The 20,207-nt window shown below is 44.5% G+C and overlaps 1 protein-coding gene across 1 annotated transcript in view; it reads left to right on the forward strand.

Annotated features, from left to right (window-relative positions):
- Nucleotides 1-2,120: 2,120 nt before the first annotated feature.
- Nucleotides 2,121-20,207, forward strand: part of METTL24 (methyltransferase like 24) — a 72,074-nt gene continuing 53,987 nt past the window's right edge. The window contains exon 1 of the mRNA XM_082216812.1: nucleotides 2,121-2,640. Within this exon, the coding sequence (XP_082072938.1) occupies nucleotides 2,326-2,640 (315 nt within the window). The 5' untranslated portion in view covers nucleotides 2,121-2,325. The remainder of the gene's footprint in view (nucleotides 2,641-20,207) is intronic.

A 20,207-nucleotide genomic window follows, 5' to 3' on the forward strand; every position in this document is an offset into this window, starting at 1 on the left:
AACATAAGAATTAAACACCTGCTAAACAAACAGTGTAGCATGTGCTCAATTTCTGAATAAAAAGTTCAGTGGCTCACCTTAGATTTCCATGAATAGGTTATGCTTGTTCAGGTTCATTGGAATGACTTTCAAAGAATACCTTTTCCATTCTTTACCAATTCACGCAGGAAGAAGACTCAAGGCTACTGTAGCATTCCACAGAATTTACTTTTCCCTCATACGGTTTATATGAAAAGCAATTATGTTTACTTGGCCCTCTGCTCTTTTTACCCTACATTGGCTTTGCCCTCTATTACTTCAGGACAAAGGAGCTTTTGTCTGGCTGAATTTATTTAGCAACTGTAACTGTTCAAGTATGTTCTGACTGCCAAGAGAATACAAGGCCATTGATACCAGGAGAAAGCATTTCTCTTTTCAAGCAAATACCTAAGGCTGTTAAGAACTTTTATAGCAGCTGCATCTGTATTTTATTTTACCAGTTAGGGAGGGGCTTATTTGATTATTATCTAACAATCATGGCCAAACCTGTGAACAATATTAATTTCCTCATCACCATAAAAGGGATGAAGGGGATACCAGGACATTTTTCCGCTTACCATTTTGCTCTCACAAAAAAGACTGTCTCCTCCTTCTTCTTCTTGAGCTAACACTTCTTAAGTTTGGTTCTGTTGCAGGCCAGTGCTCTGGTTTGCTAATTTTTTGCAGATTGCATTGTGGCTTCCCAGTGAGAAACATACGCATGGACTCTAAAGAGTAGCATCCGGACTAACACTGCTGTTTTCAGGGTTTGAAAATAATCTGGTGGAAATGTGTACCTATTTAAGCACGATTAAACGTTTAATGAAGTGTTCCTGGTCACTGCTAGGTCAGCTTCAATTAGTGTGCAGTTAAATGCATTGTAGATTTGTGAGGGGTAAACTAGTTCCCAGGATTCAGCGGGGTGCCATGTGATTTAAACATATGATCAGGGTGTGCTTCTGTATGATCTCTAATACTATGGTCACACCCACACCTTACATTTTAAGCACATTTATGGAGGGGCTTGTTTAGCCTGATTGGAAACTTCTGACCCATAGAGCTACCTTTGGACACGACAGCACTGCCTGTTGCCTCCTGCCCTTTGGGTTCTGTTGGGAAATAGTCCCCCTCTCCCTGTTCACTTGGGGCAGTTGCTGAAGGAGGATTTGCATTGCAGGATCCTGCTCTGAGTTGGGGGGAGAGAAGGAAGGAGGGAAAGCATTGGGGGCAGGGCCAGATTTAGGTTTGATGAGGCCCTAAGCTACTGAAGGTAATGGGGCTCTTTATATGTTCAGCTGTCCTTTCTCAACAACCAATTGTTGTTTTTTCTGTTGAATATGTGCTATATGGTAATTTATGGACCTAATAGGTATCTAAAGCCATTTGCACATGTTGCCATGCAACCAGTCCATGCTGAATGTGGGCACCCTATATATAGAAATAAGCAAACCAATGATATTTTGGGGAACAGGCTGGCAGGTGGGGCCCATACAACACAAACCACTGTTGCTGTATGCAGGTTTTATTTTGTTTTTTATCTTATATTTTGGAAACGCGTGTCCAGTTTTTCCCTTTACATTTTTTGGGGGCCCCCAAGAGAGTGGGGCCCTAAGCTATAGCTTGTTTAGCTTATATGCAAATCTGGCACTGATGGGGTGTGTGTGTTAAAGCAGAGCCATCTTTCCACCACTCACTGTCTGTCACACACAGATAATCTCCAGGTGAGGTGAATGGAATTACCCTTCCATATTTACTTTTCACTTGATACAGTTTTTAAAAAGCATATATACTTTACGCCAGTCAAAAGCTTGGGTAGCAGTTTTTAAACTGATCCACTGCAAACTGCAACTACCTAGGAAACAGCAGGGAACCAGCCACAAACCCCGATTCCGAACTCAGCCACACAGGACAGCCGGCTCCGACGGCGCAACTTCAAGGGAAAGCTGGAAAGCGCTGCAAGAAAGGCCAACTTTTCCCGCCATCCTCCTTTGCCTTCCGCTTTTCCAACCAAGCCCCACTGGACCCGGCCACGCTCTCTCCTGCTTGCTCCGTCGATGAGCGAGCAAGAAGAGGACCGAGGGACCCGCAAGAGCTGCAGCGAGGCTCGCGTCCCTCGCCCGGTGGCCGGGAGGCGGCGGCTCTGAGGCGCCCTCCGCTTCTCGGCTGGGGCAGGAGGAGAGGGGCGGAACTACCGCCAGCCAGAGCCCAAACTTTCCCCGGCATGTGTCCTTGGGCGAGGCACGCGCCCAGCGGCAGGAGCGCGGAGAGGAGGAGAGCCGCGCGCTCGCCCGGGACCCTGGCGGCAGCATGAACCTGTGGCGCTGCGCAGCGGCCCAGGAGAGGCGGCCGGGGAAGGGCTGCGCGCTGCTGCGCCTCTGCCTGCTCTCCGCCACCCTCCTCCTCTGCCTGCTGCAGCTGGGGCTCCGGCGCTCCTGGGACGCCGCAGAGCCCGCCAAGGAGGCGCGCAAGCCCCCTCTCCCGCCGGGAGCTCGCAGAGCTGAGAAGGCGAGCGAAGCGACCAGCAGGCGGCAGGTGACCTACGTGAGGAGCGGCCGCCGCAGGGGCCCAGCCGAGCCCACCTGTTGCCTCCAGGGGGCGCCCCCGAGCGACGCCCGCAAGAAGGTAAGAATGGCCGCCTCCGTGCGGTCGGTGGTTCACCCTTCAGTTGGGTTCAGGCCTGGTGGGCGTGAGGACGTAATCATATGAAGGAGAATCCCAGATTCATGGAAAGGACCCGGTGGCTCATCTAGTCCAACCCCTTGCAATGCGGTGCATTGAGGCCCTGAGGTTGCCAGGACATGATGTTAAATTATGAGGTGGCCTTGGGTTGTCTGCTGGGAGTCGCAAAAGGGATGGTTTCGTTTCTTTCTCTCTTGGCTGTTTATGCATAGTACATTTAAAGCACATCCAACCTCCAAGAATTGTAGGCGCTGTGGTTTGCCCAGCAAAACTACAATTCCCAGCACTGTTAAACTGTTCTTCCCAAGATTATTGGGGGGGGGGGGGTTGGCGGCGTGTGAACTTTATTCAGGTGGTCTGTGGCATGTTTTTGTTTTGTGGTTGAATATGGGATTTTTGTTTTTATGCTTCTTTTTATATTGTATTTTGTTTTATTACAATTTTAATTCTGTGTAATTCAGATTGTAGCACAATAAAATACAATATATGTATGAAATAAATCAATGGTGAGGCATGCACTGAGATTGAGCTGGTAAAGCTGTCACCAAATTGTAAAGTGAGGGGCCCAGTGCAGCTGTCTTATCTGAAAAAGTGCCTTGGAAATATTCTACAGAAATCTGGAGCATCCATAGGATGTGTATTCTGGAATAAAAGGCATCCCTTGACAATAAATATCGTAAGGCAACCATAAGTCATGAGTGCTAGACTGGTACATTTATTTAATCTCAGCCTAGCAAATCTATTTCCATTATGGCAGGTACCCCCATATGCTGGTAAAATTGCTTTCAAAAATAAGGTTAAGGTTGATTTGGGAATTTGAAGTTGTTCGTAAACTTGGGGCCCAGACAGGGTTTGAAGCAGTTGAGCCAAAGAGATCATGAGAAGTAAATTAGTTTTTATGATGAGGGACTCAAAATGCTGTCCTCATCTGGAACAATAACAACCTGAAGCAATACAAGCTCTGTAATGAGGACAGAGTTCAAATGTGATCAAAGAATGTCGGGCTTTGAGACTCTGCAGTAAGACTGCAGTCTGAAGCAACCTAAACTTTGAAGTAAACCCACTTGCAATCAGTGGGATTTGAGTAAACATGATTTAAGGTCAGGCTGTTCAGATATCAACTGGTGTCTCAGATCTAAATAGCCATGTACTTCAGGGAAATGTCATTTTCAGATCTGCATTATGTCCGGTCCTCTCTATATGAGTGCCCTTCATCAATTAGAAATAATTATTGGTGGCAGTAATTTCCCTCTTTAAAGTGTATCAGATGTCCCCAGAAGTACTTCAAAGAAGAAAAGCTGTTGCCTGTACTTCATTGCAGATACCTTACTGCAGTGTTTCCCAACCTTTTTTGGGCAAAGGCACACTTGTTTCATGAAAAAAATCTCGAGGCACACCACCATTACAGCCCCGTGACGTCAGCGCGCAGCGTCACGCCGGGAGGGACATGAATTGCTAGCAAATTACATCAGTGTTTCCCAACCTTTTTTGGGCAAAGGCACACTTGTTTCATGAAAAAAATCTCGAGGCACACCACCATTACAGCCCCGTGACGTCAGCGCGCAGCGTCACGCCGGGAGGGACATGAATTGCTAGCAAATTACATAATCACCTCCTTGAGGGCTGGCTCATCTTCTCCAAAGGCAGAACCCCATTAATTAACAGCACAGACTCACACCATAGCCAAGACGAGGGGGGAAAACCTCAGTCATGCACAGTCATGCACATGTGGGGGCTAAATGAGGATGAAGACCGTGCAGAGAGCAGGGTTCAAATCACCCCACCTGGCCAGGACAATCCCTGGGTGCTCCCTTGGGTCACTCGCCTGACCCACCTCGCAGGGCTGTTGTTGCGAGGATAACACGGGGAGAACCACGCGCGCCCCCGGGAGCTCCTTGGAGGAGAAAGCGGGCAATGAATGCAATGCACGAAATATATGAGAGGCGACCAGGTTTTGCAGGTGAGGGGCCCCCGCCAGCCTCCGCTTCCAACACCCGGCGCAACGACGCCGAAGTTTCCCCCCGGGCTCGGCTCGGGGAGCAACGCTGCTCCCCCCGGCTCCCCTTCGCCCTCCCGGCTCTCTCTGCCGCCCACTGGGGACCCCCCTCACCTGCCAAGTCCGGAGCGCCGGTGGAAGTTGCATGCATGCATGCAGGGCGCCGCGTTGCCATTGCATTGCACTGCACTCCATGCAACGCCTGCACGCATGCATTGCCTTGCATGCCCGCCAAGGGGTCTCCCCGCGGTCCGATGCGTCCCCTCCAGCGCGGATGCAGCATTGCAAAAATAACCCCCCCCCGACGCAGCCCTACCTGGGGGGCAGCCTCCGCCTCCGCCGCTCCGCCTCCGCGGGGATCCCCGGGCTCCATCCTGCCGCCCGATCTCCGCGGGGCCGCAGGCAGGCTGCGCAGGGTCTGCGCGGAAGAGCCGCTGCGCTCATTCCATGGCCAGGAGAAGAGCGCTTCAAACAAAACGTCCGGCCCGCCAGGCCACGCTGGGAAACGTAGTTCGCGCACCCCGCGCGGGCGCGGAGCCCAAGGGCGAGGGGACTACGGATCCCGGCAGCCCCCGCGCCGGGGATGGAGGGGGAGAGGCCGGGTGCAGGGATGGAGGGACGGGTGGGCGAGCGAGTGAGTGAGTGGCAGCCGCCAAGCCTTGGCCGAGAGCCAGGAAGGGCCTCCCCGGAGGAGGAGGAGGAGGAGGAGGAGGAGGAAGAGGGAGGCGCAGAGCGGGAGGGAGGGAGGGAACCCCAGGGGTCATCTAGTGACGGCGCCCCAATCGAAAATGTGACTTTTAAAAAAAATCTTTCAAATTTTTTAATTTTTCCCGCGACACACCAGGCAACATCTCGCGGCACACTAGTATGCCGCGGAACAGTGGTTGGGAAACACTGCCTTACTGTAACTCATTTCCTACATTTTATCTGGATAATGTGTATATGTAAGTACGTACGTATATATGTGAATGGTAAGCTGCATTGTGTTAAGGCAGGACAAATATTTTATGAATAATTCAGCGGTTCTTTCTCTCTCTCTCTGCCTCTGCTTTTCTTCTTTTTTCAATAATAATAATAATAATAATAAATAATAATAATAATAATAATAATACTAATAATAATACTATAATTTATTATTTATACCCCGCCCATCTGGCTGAGTTTCCACAGCCACTCTGGGCAGCTCCCAATCAAGTATTAAAAACAATACAGCATTAAATATTAAAAACTTCCCTGAACAGGGCTGCCTTCAGATGTCTTTTAAAGATAGGATAGCTACTTATTTCCTTCACATCTGAAGGGAGGGTGTTCCACAGGGTGGGCGCCACTACCAAGAAGGCCCTCTGTCTGGTTCCCTGTAAGCTTACTTCTTGCAATGAGGGAGCCGCCAGAAGGCCCTCGGCGCTGGATCTCAGTGTCCGGGTTGAACGATGGGGGTGGAGACGCTCCTTCAGGTATACAGGACCGAGGCCATTTAGGGCTTTAAAGGTCAGCACCAACACTTTGAATCGTGCTCGGAAACGTACCGGGAGCCAATGCAGATCTCTCAGAACCGGTGTTATGTGGTCCTGGCGGCCGCTCCCAGTCACCAGTCCAGCTGCTGCATTCTGGATTACCGTATTTTTTGCACCATAACACTCACTTTTTTCCTCCTAAAAGTAAGGGGAAATGTCTGTGTGTGTTATGGAGGGAATGCCTATGGGTGGCATGCCTACGGATTTTCCTCTTCTAAAAACTACATGCGTGTTATGGTCTGGTGCGTGTTATAGAGCGAAAAATACGGTAATTGCAGTTTCCGGGTCACCTTCAAAGGTAGCCCCACGTAGAGCGCGTTGCAGTAGTCCAAGCGGGAGATAACTAGAGCATGCACCACTCTGGTGAGACAGTCCGTGGGCAGGTAGGGTCTTAGCCTGCGTACCAGGTGGAGCTGGTAGACAGCTGCTCTGGACACAGAATTAACCTGCGCATCCATGGACAGCTGTGAGTCCAAAATGACTCCCAGGCTGCGCACCTGGTTCTTCAGGGACACAGTTACCCCATTCAGGACCAGGGAATCCCCCACACCCACCCGCCCCCTGTCCCCCCAAAACAGTACTTCTGTCTTGTCAGGATTCAACCTCAATCATTTCAGGGATGCTTTTGTTTGTTTTTAGGAACATAGGATGGGTTAGACCAGTGTTTCTCAAACACTGCTCTGGGATTCACCATTGGACCTTATACCACTTTCAGGTGGGCCTCAGTGCCACAGCCTGCCCAGTGCCACCCTAGCTATGCTATTTCTAAGTGATTCCCACCATAGCTTTGGATGGCTGCTACAAAAAGCTCCAGTACGCAGACACTCTTTGTATTTGTGGTCAACCTCGGATGGAAGACATCACCCATTATTAGAGCAGCAAGCAAAGTTTAAAATCAAGGAAGTCAGACCCTAAGCCCTTTACCCGATGTTGCTATTCTTTTTGGGCCTGTGGTCACATTTGCAAAACAGAGGAACAGTTTGGGCAGTATGTGCATGCTACAACTCTCCCCCCTCCCCAGCTGTAACCCCACTAAAATCACCCCATGCCTCAATTAGGCTTGGAAAAAAAAACATTCTATTACCCTTGGAAGAAGCCATCTTTAGCTCATTTCAGAAGGGGGGGGGGTGAGACCCTGTGGGCATCATAAGTGGCTTCTGTGGGCAGCTGTGTGCCCACAGGTACCACATTGGTAACCCATGCTCTTACAGTGCAATCCTAGACATGTCTATTCAAAAGTGAACCCCACTGAGTTCAATAGGACTTGCTTCCTTGGATTGCTTTGTAAATGTAAAAGTTATTCTACCCCCACTTCTCCTCCAGCAGTTAAAATAGATTACAGAGAAATTTAAAATACTGATAAGGATCGTACTCTCAGATGTTTGAAATGATGTTCTTAATATAATCCTTAAATAACCACTGGGTTTAGATGAATTGTTGGGGGGAAATTTGCTTTGCTTTGCTTTGTTTTAGTTTTGATAAAGACTATCAGGAATAGCGGTATTCTTCTATGAGTAAACATTGTGATGAAGGTTTTTGGCATGCTCATCAGGGACTTCCTGCTGGGAGCCGCAGGTAAAGAGAAAAAAATGCACAGGGGCTATGCTGAAAAGATTTTGAAATATTTCATAAAGTTCTGCCTCTTATCAGATGCAAGGATCTTGATTGCAGGTTATCTCCATAATTGCAAGCAATTATAATCATATTAATCATATGGATTTGTTCTTCTTAGTCTGTGTTAAAATAACACATTGAGAGTTAAATGGCTTCTGTCTTCACCTTCAGGCTGTTTTTATGTAAAGGTATAACTGCTAAGTACATTTATCTGATTTTTAAAAAGCTGAATGTATGGAAAACACCAATAAAAAACAAAAGGATTGTCCTTTGCAGCCCAACCATGTGACAGATCTGGTAAACACCAGAGCCACCAATATAATTATTCAGCATGTTTGCCAAGAAACCAGATGTTTCTACACTTTCTGGTTTATAAAAAACATATTCTCCCACTTGGCATTCACAGTACATCACAGCCATCCAAAGAATAACCAGTGGAGAGAAATGATGTGTTATGATTTGCAAAATGAAAGCATGAAGCCCTCTTTATAGCCTGATAGAGTAGCCAAGATAAAATTGTCAAGTATGTCTCAAAATGCCACAATGGGAAATAAATGTATGATGACGATTTTAAACAATACCAACAAAAATCAGGTTTTTTATTTTCATAAATGCACATACAGTATTTGTCCTTCATGGCTGCTAGCAATTATGAAGCCTACATATTACTCATTGCCTCAACTGCAGCTAAGATAATAGAATGGAAGTTTACATTTTCATATTTAATTATGCATTCATTAAATGTTTATCCTGTGCCTTTAGCTCATCCATGCTCATTATAAAAGACTAAAAACAGTGCAATCATACATTTTTTAATAAAAACAACAAAAAATAAGATCAAAATAGTAGGTAGAACATAATAAATACAACGCAACACATAAGCATTTCATCAATGGCTTACTTAATAGGTTTTAAAATGAAAGTTTAGGAGAATAAAAAGGTATTTTGCCTGGCACTGGAATGATATCAGTGTATGCAGGTGAGCTTCCCTGGGGAGACATTCCAAGGCCGAGTACCTTGGAATAGTTCTTTGGCCACATCTGCACTATGCTATAGCATTTTAACAGCCATGACTTCCCCTGAAGAATCCTGTAGTTTTAAGAGTTCTTAGAAGACCACTAGTCCACTCAGTTACAATTGTTAGCAACCAATCCCCTTTCGCAAGGAACTCTGGGAACTGTAGGTCTGTGAGGGGAATAGGGGGTTCCTAACAACTCTCAGTGCCCTTAAAAGATCACAGTTCCCAGGATTCTTTGGGGGACGCCATGACTGTTACAATGGTATAATAGTGCTTTAAATGTATGGTGAAGACGTGGCCTATTTCATTCACCATCTGCCTTTCCTCAAAAGGGGGCAGGCCCAGCCCAAGACATTGTGGTCTGAGGGAAAGGGCAATACCGGACACACACACCCCACACACAATCCAACTTCTCTCTGTACTGGCAGTCAGATTTTGCTTCAACAATGGGACAGTGTCCACTACTGCATCTGAGGGCAGCAGCCTAGTTTAGAGGGCAGAAGGCTGTGGGAGAATGAATGGGAGGCTCAAGACGAGCAGCTGGGAAGGCTGCTGCCACTTGGCTTCTACCACCTGAATCAGATGTGTTACTCTGCCTAATGTTAGGGTCGGCCCTGGCGGGGGGGGGGGGCACCAGGAAAAGACATACAATGACTTTAGGGACTGAGTGAACTAGTGTGGACAAAGATGAGCTAATATGTACTTGGACTTTAAACAATATAGGTGTTTAAAGTTAGGTAGTCATCAGCACTTCCAATTAAGCTCAGACATGGACTGGAAGTCAGCAGAGCTGGGTGAATACAGCAACCCTAGTGACTATTTCAAACTAGCTCCCATCCTTTAAAATGTATGTGTACAAGATTGCAATAGTCCAACTTGCCCCAAAAGGAAAGGTTTGAGAGAGGCTGATAACTGGGACATCTTTCAAAGTCTTCCCCAGCTTCTCCATCCCCTCCTCCTCAATACTTCCACTTGATATATTGCCTGTCCCACTTCTCCTCTTGAGTTGCTGAAGGCAAAGCCTCGGAAATGCATATTTTTATACCCCCTGTTTTGAGGTTCTAGATTCAGGGAAGATAAAGTTTCCTGCCAGAATTGGTTCTCTGCCCTTTGTCACAGGGAGTCAAAGAGAAAGTTGGGAACTGACTATTACAGGCACACCATTACAAGGTTTTTTCTTATGTTTCTGGGAAAGAAACATTTCTTGAATGTTTAAAAATTGAAATCTTGCAGTCTCTTTGACTTTCATCCAGATTTATTTTCCTTAGTAAAGGGAATTTGTAGCCTTTGGCAAAAAAACACACACACTGAAATCTTTAGGACACTTAACAATAACATTATTATGTTACAATAAAAATGCTATTGCATCATCTTAGAAACTAGGAAATGCCACACTGAAACAGATGGACTGAAGAAATTATATCTGACCGTGCCTGGACTGGAAGCTTCAAAGGAAAAACCAAAACTAATTATAATCATTAGCATTCCTTCCAAGGGCTTATGATCTGATATACCAGACCTTTCAGAAGTGACTGATTCAGAGTAGTTATTCTGCATCAACATTCCTTGCTTACTCAGGCAGGGAATCTCAAGTGTTGCATATATTCTTATATCTTCACTCAATATCTTGGATTGCTTTTAGTGTGCTACTGACAGAGAATTTTGAACTCCTCCATCTCTTCATATCTGAATTAACCACCCTACTAGGTTTTCAAAATCACAGATGAGAGGAGCCTCATTATACTGCTTCTCATTTTGTTGTTTTGGTCATCTTTAGTCTCTGATTATCCCATGCACGTACAAACAAAACCCAGACTTTGGATACGATCCTAATCATGTTTGCTTGGAAGTGAGGGTCACGCTGCAAAAATAGCAGATACTGTTAGTACTGTTTTAAGGACATTTAGCAATTGGAGACATAGTCCTTCACTCCTGTGTTTATAATTTCGTGAACATTTAGCAACAGCATTCCTGGTTGCTGAAATAATGACATAAAAGGCATCCTGAATTGAATACATCAATGTCACATGAGGTGTGCTGCTGCTCTGTTGCTCTCTCAGCTGTGGCAGTGCTGCCACTTGCCAGAACTGGAATGGCTGGGGAAGCACTGGGTTGGCAGTTGTGGGTGCAGGTGTGCATATACCTGCTGTCACTGCCAGCCTGATCCTTCTCCTGCTGTGGCTGCCACCCTGCCCTGCTCTGTCTTGGTCATGGTGACGGTGACACCAGTGGCATCCCACCTCATGCACTGTGAATGGATGAGATGTGGGGCATGCGCTGGGAAAAGTTAAACCAACAACTATGGGGCTTAAGTGCAACTAGCTTTCTTAGAATTGGTCCTATATCATTCCTTAGAAATCCTCTGGGTGCAAAGGGCTTATAAGGGAGTTTGTGCTCTCAGTGCTAAAAAAGGGGAACTTTTCGCACACATGGATTTTATATAAACTCTTGGTTATCTTCTCCTGTGATCAAACCCATTTCGCCTGGGAGATTAATAGCATTACAGCACTAGATATTGTGACTTCAAGCCATTGGCATCTGCATGGATAACTAAGGAAGACTTCAGGGAGTTCTTGTTCAAATATTGTCAGTCTGAAAGAGCAGACTGAGAGAGATTATTGTGTTTGCAATAAAAGGATGCCCTTTCATTGACAGTTGTTTTCAACAGCAAATAATCGGGTCCCAGGAGCACCAGCGCAACCTGGTACAAAATCAGGGGGGAGGGGAGCAGAGAAAGAATGAAAGAGAAGATATAGAAGCTCTGGAATTATTTTCGTAGTAACTGTGCAAGGAAAAGCTACTGATCTTTTAATTATATTTTAAAGCCTTTTCATTTGCAGTTAATAGACCAGAAAATACTGATTATAAAATGGTTCCTGGCAGTGATGTCTCTTGCAAGCTTACTAGGTTAATGATCACACAGCAGAGCCATGATCCTTGCATGCTTACCTTAGCTTTTAAAAAATTAGTCTTGCTTCATACATTTTTGAGCAGCAGCTGGGCAATCCTATCTTTCAGGGGGTGGGGCAAACTCATAGCGTGACATGCTGTAATTATAATCACCTAGCAAAATCTCATCAAATTTGATGAATTGCAGGGTGATGGGCGATGAACAGAGAGCTCCGTCTTCCTTTCTCCCAGTAAGGTTCAGATTCTTTTCATCCCTTCCTGTTCCTCATTCTCTAGCTCTAACCCCCCCCCCCCAACATCCCAGCAGTGGTTATTCTGCCCCAGCTCCTATGTCGAGGGAGGCAGACGGTTCTTACCAACATGCTGGTAAGAGGGTATTGCCCTGTTCTTCATTTCCTGCTAGCACTTTAGTCACAACAGCTAATGAGCAGGATCTGTTGGATCAACTTCCTAGCATTGCTTTTTTTGAGTGGGGGTGGATACTCTAAAATACACAGTTGGGCAATGCCATCTGTCACTAAACAGGGGCAACATTTCTAGTTCTATCGAACTCTTCATCAGGCAAGATACTACACCAAGGTAGGAGGTAGTGAGGATAAGGGATGCTGGAGACCTCTGACAGAAACTGGAGAGGAAAATGCTGATGTCCACTTATTTGTCCAGTGTCCAGAATGGAAATCAATCCAGCAAATATGATCAGTTGTTTCTGCTTTCAGTCTTCAGATGATACATAATGGATGACTCCCCTTTCCCCAAGTTCAGTTGTGTTTCCTTTGTATTGTATTGAAGTGAATGGCCTGTGCATTGAAATGAATGATGGGGCATAGCATAATAATACTGTGATTGATAACATCATTAGTTATGTAATTAATTACATAAAATTACACTACAGTGGACACTAAGAAAATAATGCAGTTTTTGTCAGAAGGTGAACTGCGTCAGAACAGAAGCACTGTACATAACGAACATGGGTCTGAATGGAAATCAACACCACCTTGCATCCCTAGCAGGGATGTGGTGGTGGTGGTGGGAATTAAAAAGCAAAAAAGTATAAAAATTATTCTGGATGTTATGAGCTTTTAGACTCTGTTCCAAAACTGTACACTTAAAAAAATCTCTGCTCGTTGTTACAGATACCAAGTTACACACCATTTCTGAGAACACAAAGGCCTCCCATTACTCAGCTCCCTCAACACATCACAAGTTGATACACACAGGGCCCTAATTAGACACACAGCAGAAACAAAGAGAAGCACAGCAATCTGTATTTTAGCAAAGCTGATGATTAATTCTGTGTGGCGCTAGGTGAGAGAGTCAAGTGATGCCAAATTGACTAAAAAGGTATTTTCCAAGGCACCTAAAAATGTAGCTATGTTGGTGTATAAGAAAAAACAACAACCTGCAAAATCTACAGCTGGGCAATGTAACAGAAGGGGGGCGGGCTGGGAGAGCTTGATTCTGCACTTCCTTGCACAATTTCCTTGTGAGTAGGTCAGCCATGCCCTGAAACTATATGGTAATTGCTGCCACTTTTCTTCAACACTTACAGCCTCCAGACAGGAGGGAGTTCTAGAGTGCTTAAGGAAATACTAAAACCCGGGACTATGAAGTAGCATTTAGATTCTATGACCCTCTCCAGGGTGCAAGATCTGTCTCAGTTTACAAGGAGCAATAGGGCTAGTATCCAGCTGCCTTTCCCTCTTGTGGATACAGTGCGAGCAGCTCTTCTCTCCATTGAAATCCCATTATTTCACCCCAGGAACATAGGTGCAGTGGCTAGACGTGTGAGAGATTACCTGAATCCTAGAGTTTGGCTGAAATGCACTTCAGACCCCAGCAGCCAAATGCTATGAAGTTTAATTAAGAATAATAAAAATGGATAGAGCAGGCTATTGGAAAATAAAGGGACCCCCTAGCTAAAATTTATGCTGACCTAGCTACATATAGGCTTCTGGTTTCCTCATGAGTAACACAGTGTAGGTGGGCTGTTTCAGGGCTTTCTGATTGGGAACTAATCTTGATTGAAAAATTGCATATATGTGTAATATATTATTGGAAAAATATATGTGAATGCTGAATAGTATAATGGCTATTAAATGAATGCGGAGACACACCCATGCATTTATAAAATATAACCTGCAGTCTTCCTAGTGGGCTGAAACATAAAGCAGATAATAAATGGAGCGATTGCAATTTGTTAGAATGTAAGTAGTTTATCATTTCTAGAAAACATATCCATGTTCCTTTAGGATCTTTGTAACTTATTGATGCAGCTTGAAGTTATTTATGCTAGTCAGCCTTTTTTTGAGAGAATAAAGTAAAGGCGACATGCCGGCCTTCTTAAGGAGCCAGATAATTTATGAGAGTAATAGAATTCTGTATACAAATATGCTGAAGGCCATGCATACCAGTGGAATGAAAGCTATAATTTGGAATCTACTGTTGTGGTAATAACTCAGCAGCATTTAGAGCAGAGGCAGTTGAGCTGTTTCCAGCCTCATTTACAGGAGCTAGCAGCAAACTTAGCTGAACAAGTGGGACCTGCAACAAAGTCTTGCCGTTTTGGAGTGCTCCTCTAGCCAACCACACCCTCTTCCAGGCCACTCCATTCTGTTCCATTTATATTCCCCCTCCCCCCAAAAAGTCATTCAGCATTCTGTGGTCACAAAGACGTTAAGTAGCTCAGTTGGTAGAGCATGACACTCCTAATCTCAGGGTTGTGGGTTTGAGCCCCACATTGAGGGGTTGGACTTGATTACCCATGATTCCTTCCAGCTCTACGATTCTAAGACTCTAAGCATGCTAAGTCCTTGCTGGACCTTATTGGGGTCATCATGTCCTCTGGAATAATCCTAACTTCTGGGTGGAGAGCAGTGGGGCTGACCAGAGCAGTGGGGGCCACCATTGCTTGTATATTTTTTGATTTTGTTGCTGGGCTGGCAACAAGTGGATGCAAGAAAGAAATCCAGATCTGACTCCTCTCTGTTAAACCAGTTTGGGATCCATTGGACCCTTGGCTGGGCCATTTGTTCTGCCTCTCTCTCCTCATCCTTCCCTGTTTGAGGACATTACATTGGATACTGCTGGCACTGGCAACAGCCTACAGTGTTGGTGAGTGCAGCAAAGCCCCCTGCAGTATTGGATCCTCTGCCACATCAGTGCAGGTTAGGATTGCTCTGCCCATTGGCCTTTGGTCTGATCCAACAGGGTCATCTTATAAGTAACTACTGGAAATGTTAGTTTACTGATCTTTTATAGTCTGGTAATCCTACACCTGAAAATAGTTAATATTGCTTGAAGATACAGCCATTAACACTCAGGTGGTAGGAAAGGTATTTGCGTGCAACAATAATGTATAATAAAAATAAAAAACCCTTGTTGCTTAAAGGCTTAAGGTTGTTCTTTTTAAATCTTTTTTTTTAAAAAAAATATTAGGGGAATTCGTTCTGCTCAACAGATTTTTGCTTGTAAAAGACTACAAGGTTTTTTTTATTTTTCTTGCTTTAGGCATAGTAATGCTATTTAGAGCTTTTAATGAAAATTTTTAAATGAAGGTGTGGTTCTTTTAAAGTAGTCAGAAGCAAGTGAAGCATAGTGGATCTTGTTTCAGACTTATTAGCCAACACGTAGTTAGTTCTTCTTAAAAAACAAAACCTGCAGTTGCACTACTATGCTCACTTTCTTGAGAGTAACATTCATTTAACCTGCTGTGATTTAAAGCCAAATAAACCTGTATAGAATTGGACCAAGAGGATGGGGATGGGCATAGCTCAGTGGTATAATACATTGTGTTATAAGTTTGGGGGTTGGGTGGGAAGAAGTAGGCTGTATGTGAGAGCCATCTAAGTCCTGGATCCATCAAGTGTTAAAATATAAGGCAGGATAGCTTCCTGAGTTGAGGGAATATCCTAGGTTATTAAGGCAACAAAGGAAGTGGCTTGGCACCAGACATCAAATGGGTGGGCCTTCCTCCCTCAGCTCATGGTTCGTTAGAGGGATGAAGAGTTTAGAATTGCAGTGATGGGGGCCAGAAGTGAAGCAGCAAGTTGGAGAGAGAGTGAGAGTAATGTTTGAAAGCAATATTTGATTTCAGTTTGGGTTATGGGAGAAGCAAGATCCTTTTGGGGTGCTGTGAACCGCTCCATCATATGCTCAGGTTGTACATATGTGTAAATAAACCATATATCATAAAGACACCACAGTCTCCACTGTGCCTCATTCCCAAAGGAAACATGGACCTTGGGTGAGCGCCTGGAACCCCTGAAATCTCACACTGCTCAGAGATTGGGGTGGCATGCAACAATACTTTGCCTGCAAAAGGTCCCAGGTTCAATATTTGGTGTCTCCCATTAGGCTGCAAAAGACCTGCCTGAAACGCTGGAGAGTCACTGCCAATCAGAGTTGACAATATTGAGCTAGATGGACCAAAAGTCTGACTTGGTAAAAGGTAATTTCCTGTGATGCTCCTTTTTGCTGTACCATATGTATTACAGGACATTTCTTTTTAACTAGACAGATTCTAATTGCTCCCTCTCATAGTGCACTCAGTCAAGGCCCTATCCATCTGGAAGTAAAATGTGGGCACCTTAAAGAAGGTGCTGGTTTCCAAGCATTTTGGTGACCCTGCACCCCACCGGCGAAATAGAGATGTAATTTTGTAAAGGAAAAGGAATGATACCCTCCCAACAGCCCACGAGTATGCCCTGTGTTTTCCAGGGATGTCTGATGAAAAAGCAAAACAGAAAAGATGGAAGGTGTAGGTGAAAGAATTAGCTGCCTTGAGCTCCATACAGTTCATAGTATGCTAAAGAAGGGTGTGACTTGCTCTGTGGAACTCTGGAACCAAACGTTTAAAAGGGTGGGGAGATACTGCAACATTTTGCTGCAAGCCCTGCTTGTGATTTGAGATTTAAAATTACATTTAACCTTTTTCTTGCAAATGCTATTTCTCTGTCAAATTCAAAAACTGTTTGTTTTATACCTGTGTATAAAGAAAATAAAAATACACCCCAACATACAACCAGCCCTTTAGAATATGCATGACTTTTTTTTTTAATTAAATGGATTTCTGTGTTCAGAGACCAGATGTTCATTGTCAGCTGGATCCACTCAAAATGGTCTTTAATTTCAGAGCCTAGACGAGATTTCCAAATTTCCAATTTCTACCTTTCCAGTACCCTGGTGGGCCTCCAGATTTTAAAAGCTGTGGTTATGCTTTCAAGCACTTGAAACTAAGAGTATATTTCTAAGTATGGTGTATAAATAATAAGCCATTAGTGGTAGTGCTCTCCAGAGTCCTGAAAGCCTCCAAAGTAAAACTAAAAATCTGGCAATCGACTGGAAGACCTGCTTTTGAGGGTTAGAGATCACAATCTCCCAAGCACTTGATTTTACTGATTAATAATTAAAAGCATCTGGTTCATTTGGATGAGCATCCCATTTCGAGCTTATCGTCTGGGAAATGGCCTGTTTGAAGTCAAGCACCACTTACTCCTTACAGACCAATGTTTGTCTAGGGTTAGACAGACTTAAAGGTGGCTAGTTTAGCTTGCTTAGTGATCTGGATTTATTGGAATGCTCTGCTGTAAAATAGTATAGCTGACCTGTCAACAGTGATGGGCAAGGATGGTTTTGGCAACTTGGACATTAAGTGGAAAAGGAGTTGCTAAGTTTCAATCAGGCTATCTTTTTAAGAGCCCCATGGCAAGAAGAGAGGAGGCAGCCATAGTTTCTTCCACTTCACTTGACCATTCCATTTCATTGCTCTCACCCCTTTGCATGCAGCTCATGTGAGTGAGCAGCACCAAATCCAAAATCAGCTGATGTGTGGAAGTGTCTGTGGCCAAGAAGAGCCCTGGCTGCATCCACTCTTGCTGCTGAAGAGTTGTTAGAGAGAGAGGTGTGCTCTCCTATTTGCATTTTGATCCTTCTCTGTCCTGCATTGCAGATATTACTGATCCTTCCCCTTGCTGCTTTCCTCCTGTGAGCATGAGAAACTTCAAAGAACATATGCAAAAACAGAGAATCATAGTTGGAAGGGATCCTGAGGGTCATCTAGTCCAACCCCCTGCATTGCAGGAATCCTGCACAGAGGCATGCAACATGTTATATTGCAATATAACATGGCTGTGTAAATGTTAAAACTGCATCTAAGCCACAGGCTTAGAATTTGCATTCTAAACCAACAATTCAGCCAATCTTGTATATGAAACTTTCTCCTACGGAGGGAATTGTTTTGTAGCCTTCTGGCAGCTAATGGCCCACTCCCAGCATCCCTGAGAGATCTAACCATTCTGGTCAGTAATGTCATTACTATAGCTAAATCTGGAGAGTGAGTTTTCGAGCCCCAGGATTTCCTAAAGTCCCTTGGTAGGCTGGATTGTAGCAAGCTATGGTCACCAGCATTAAGCAAAGGCCTCCCAATGGCCTCCTGGCAGCAGTCATTCCAGCAGACTGCAGCAACGGGACAGATGGGAAGCAAGGTCCACAGTTGCTCCTTTCCCTGAGCAGTTTTCATTTGAACTGGTCTTTAGAAGAGCTTTATAACTTTAAGAACTGGTGTCTGAGTTTGCTTGTTTTCCTTCTCCCTCCTCTTTTTCCTTTGCGTTGTGCCTTTTAGGTTGTAAGCCCGGGGGTAATGACAGTCTTGTTTATAACTGATATTATATAAGCTACCCTGGGAGCTTTTTTGGCTGAAGAGTTGGGTAAAAATAGTTTAACGAAATCACAGGGGCTGGTGCTGTACATCTCCCATCCTCTGTTGCGCTGATAGACACTTTGATGCTTCAACATGTACAGTCACAGGTATCTAGGCAAGAGCCCCACCTCAGACCATGGTGTTTCTGACTTGACCCCTGGAGTCCTTCACACTTTCCTCTAAATTTAGATTTAGAGGCTAAGCTCCTTGGGGCAGGGACCTATCTTTTTTACCTCTAAAGCATCCTGTATATTGACAACGAAATAAATGATTGATTAAGTAATATTTGACTGTTTCCTCTGGCCCATCATTTATTTAAAAAATCATTTATTGCTCTTACACTTGTTAATATTCCCTCTCTCTCAAAGGCTCAGGGTGGATAATAACTCTTAGTGCATTTTATAATGAAACACTGGTGTACAATATATTAAAATAATAAAAAAGAGCCTGTACTTAAAAGACCTTTCCCTCTACTAATCCCCTACCACTAGATTATTGTCTGAATAAAAAAGACATTGCATTACTTCCTGGGGATTTCGACTCAGATAATTTGTGCACTTGTCATTATTATGCTTTTTAATATTGTGCTTCAGAATTAATTGCTTTTAATTATTAAAAACTTAAGCTCACATGAGAAAGGCAGTAAAAGTGGAGCAAGACACTTTTGCTGAATTCAGGGAAGATAATCTGCACAGGGCAGGCCTTGTTGGATCAGGAACCATACGCAACAATCTGAGGCTCATGATCTGTGCATTCAGATGCACAGTGTTCCGTGCATCCAGTTACGGATGTTGTCTTTCCGCACAGCATTGCTTTCAGTGGTGCACATTTGAATGTGTATTGGGTGGGATTTCCAGAACATACAAAGACTGGTAACACGGGCATTCCAAAGTGAAACTTATCTTTACTAAGGCACAGCAATCTTAGGAGTGCCCCTCATTTTTATCGGTTTTTTACAGCTCTGAAGTGTGTTTTGCTTTTGACATTTGGCCTGGGAAGTCTTGACGTCTCCCCTCCTGGCTTCCCTTAGCACACAAGCTAGTTTACAAATGCGGCTGCTATTGAGTGCTCAGTGGGTAGCTAATTTTTGGCACAAGGCCTTTGTGGGTCAGCTTCAAGTTTTGAGATAACATGCTCTATTATTGTAGGGCTGTGGGATGGATTCCACATGTGGTCAGACTGCTAAATGGCATGAAATCAAATACTGATGGAGAGTGAGAGCATTATTTAACGAACTGATACAAAGAAGGCATTGTACGCGTACACAATGCTGATGCTGTCAAGGATAGCCTTAAAAAGGCTCTCTCAGGGAAATGCCTTTGAAGTCTAAAAATAGAGGGGTGGACCTACTACTGACTCTTTGCAAGCCCTTCCTCCTCCAAGCTTTCCACTTAACTGGGTGGGAGTTTGACTCTCGGGCAATTACCTGCTGCTTCAGAGGAAGCCATCTCTGCTTCCAGCAAACACCCTGTGACATTCAGCCAACAAACCCTCAACCTTTTAGGAGAAGACTTTGTAGCTATAACTATGTTTCCCTTCAGTAATGCTGCATTACAAAATATTTAAACTCCAGTTCTAGATATGTTCGTGTTCAGTAAGGCAATCTATATTTCAGTGGTTAGCTGTGTACAGATTAGCAGCTTAAAATGTGGTGAAATAGTTTCCCCTTCTGTTATGTACTGAGTAGAATAGGATCCAAACTGAAGCAGTCTGATTGGTCCTAGAGCAATAGGATTCAGAATGCAGCAGTCTGATTGGTCC

This window comes from Podarcis vaucheri (genome assembly GCF_965113315.1).
Source record: "Podarcis vaucheri genome assembly, chromosome: 3".
NCBI classification, from domain to species: domain Eukaryota; kingdom Metazoa; phylum Chordata; class Lepidosauria; order Squamata; family Lacertidae; genus Podarcis; species Podarcis vaucheri.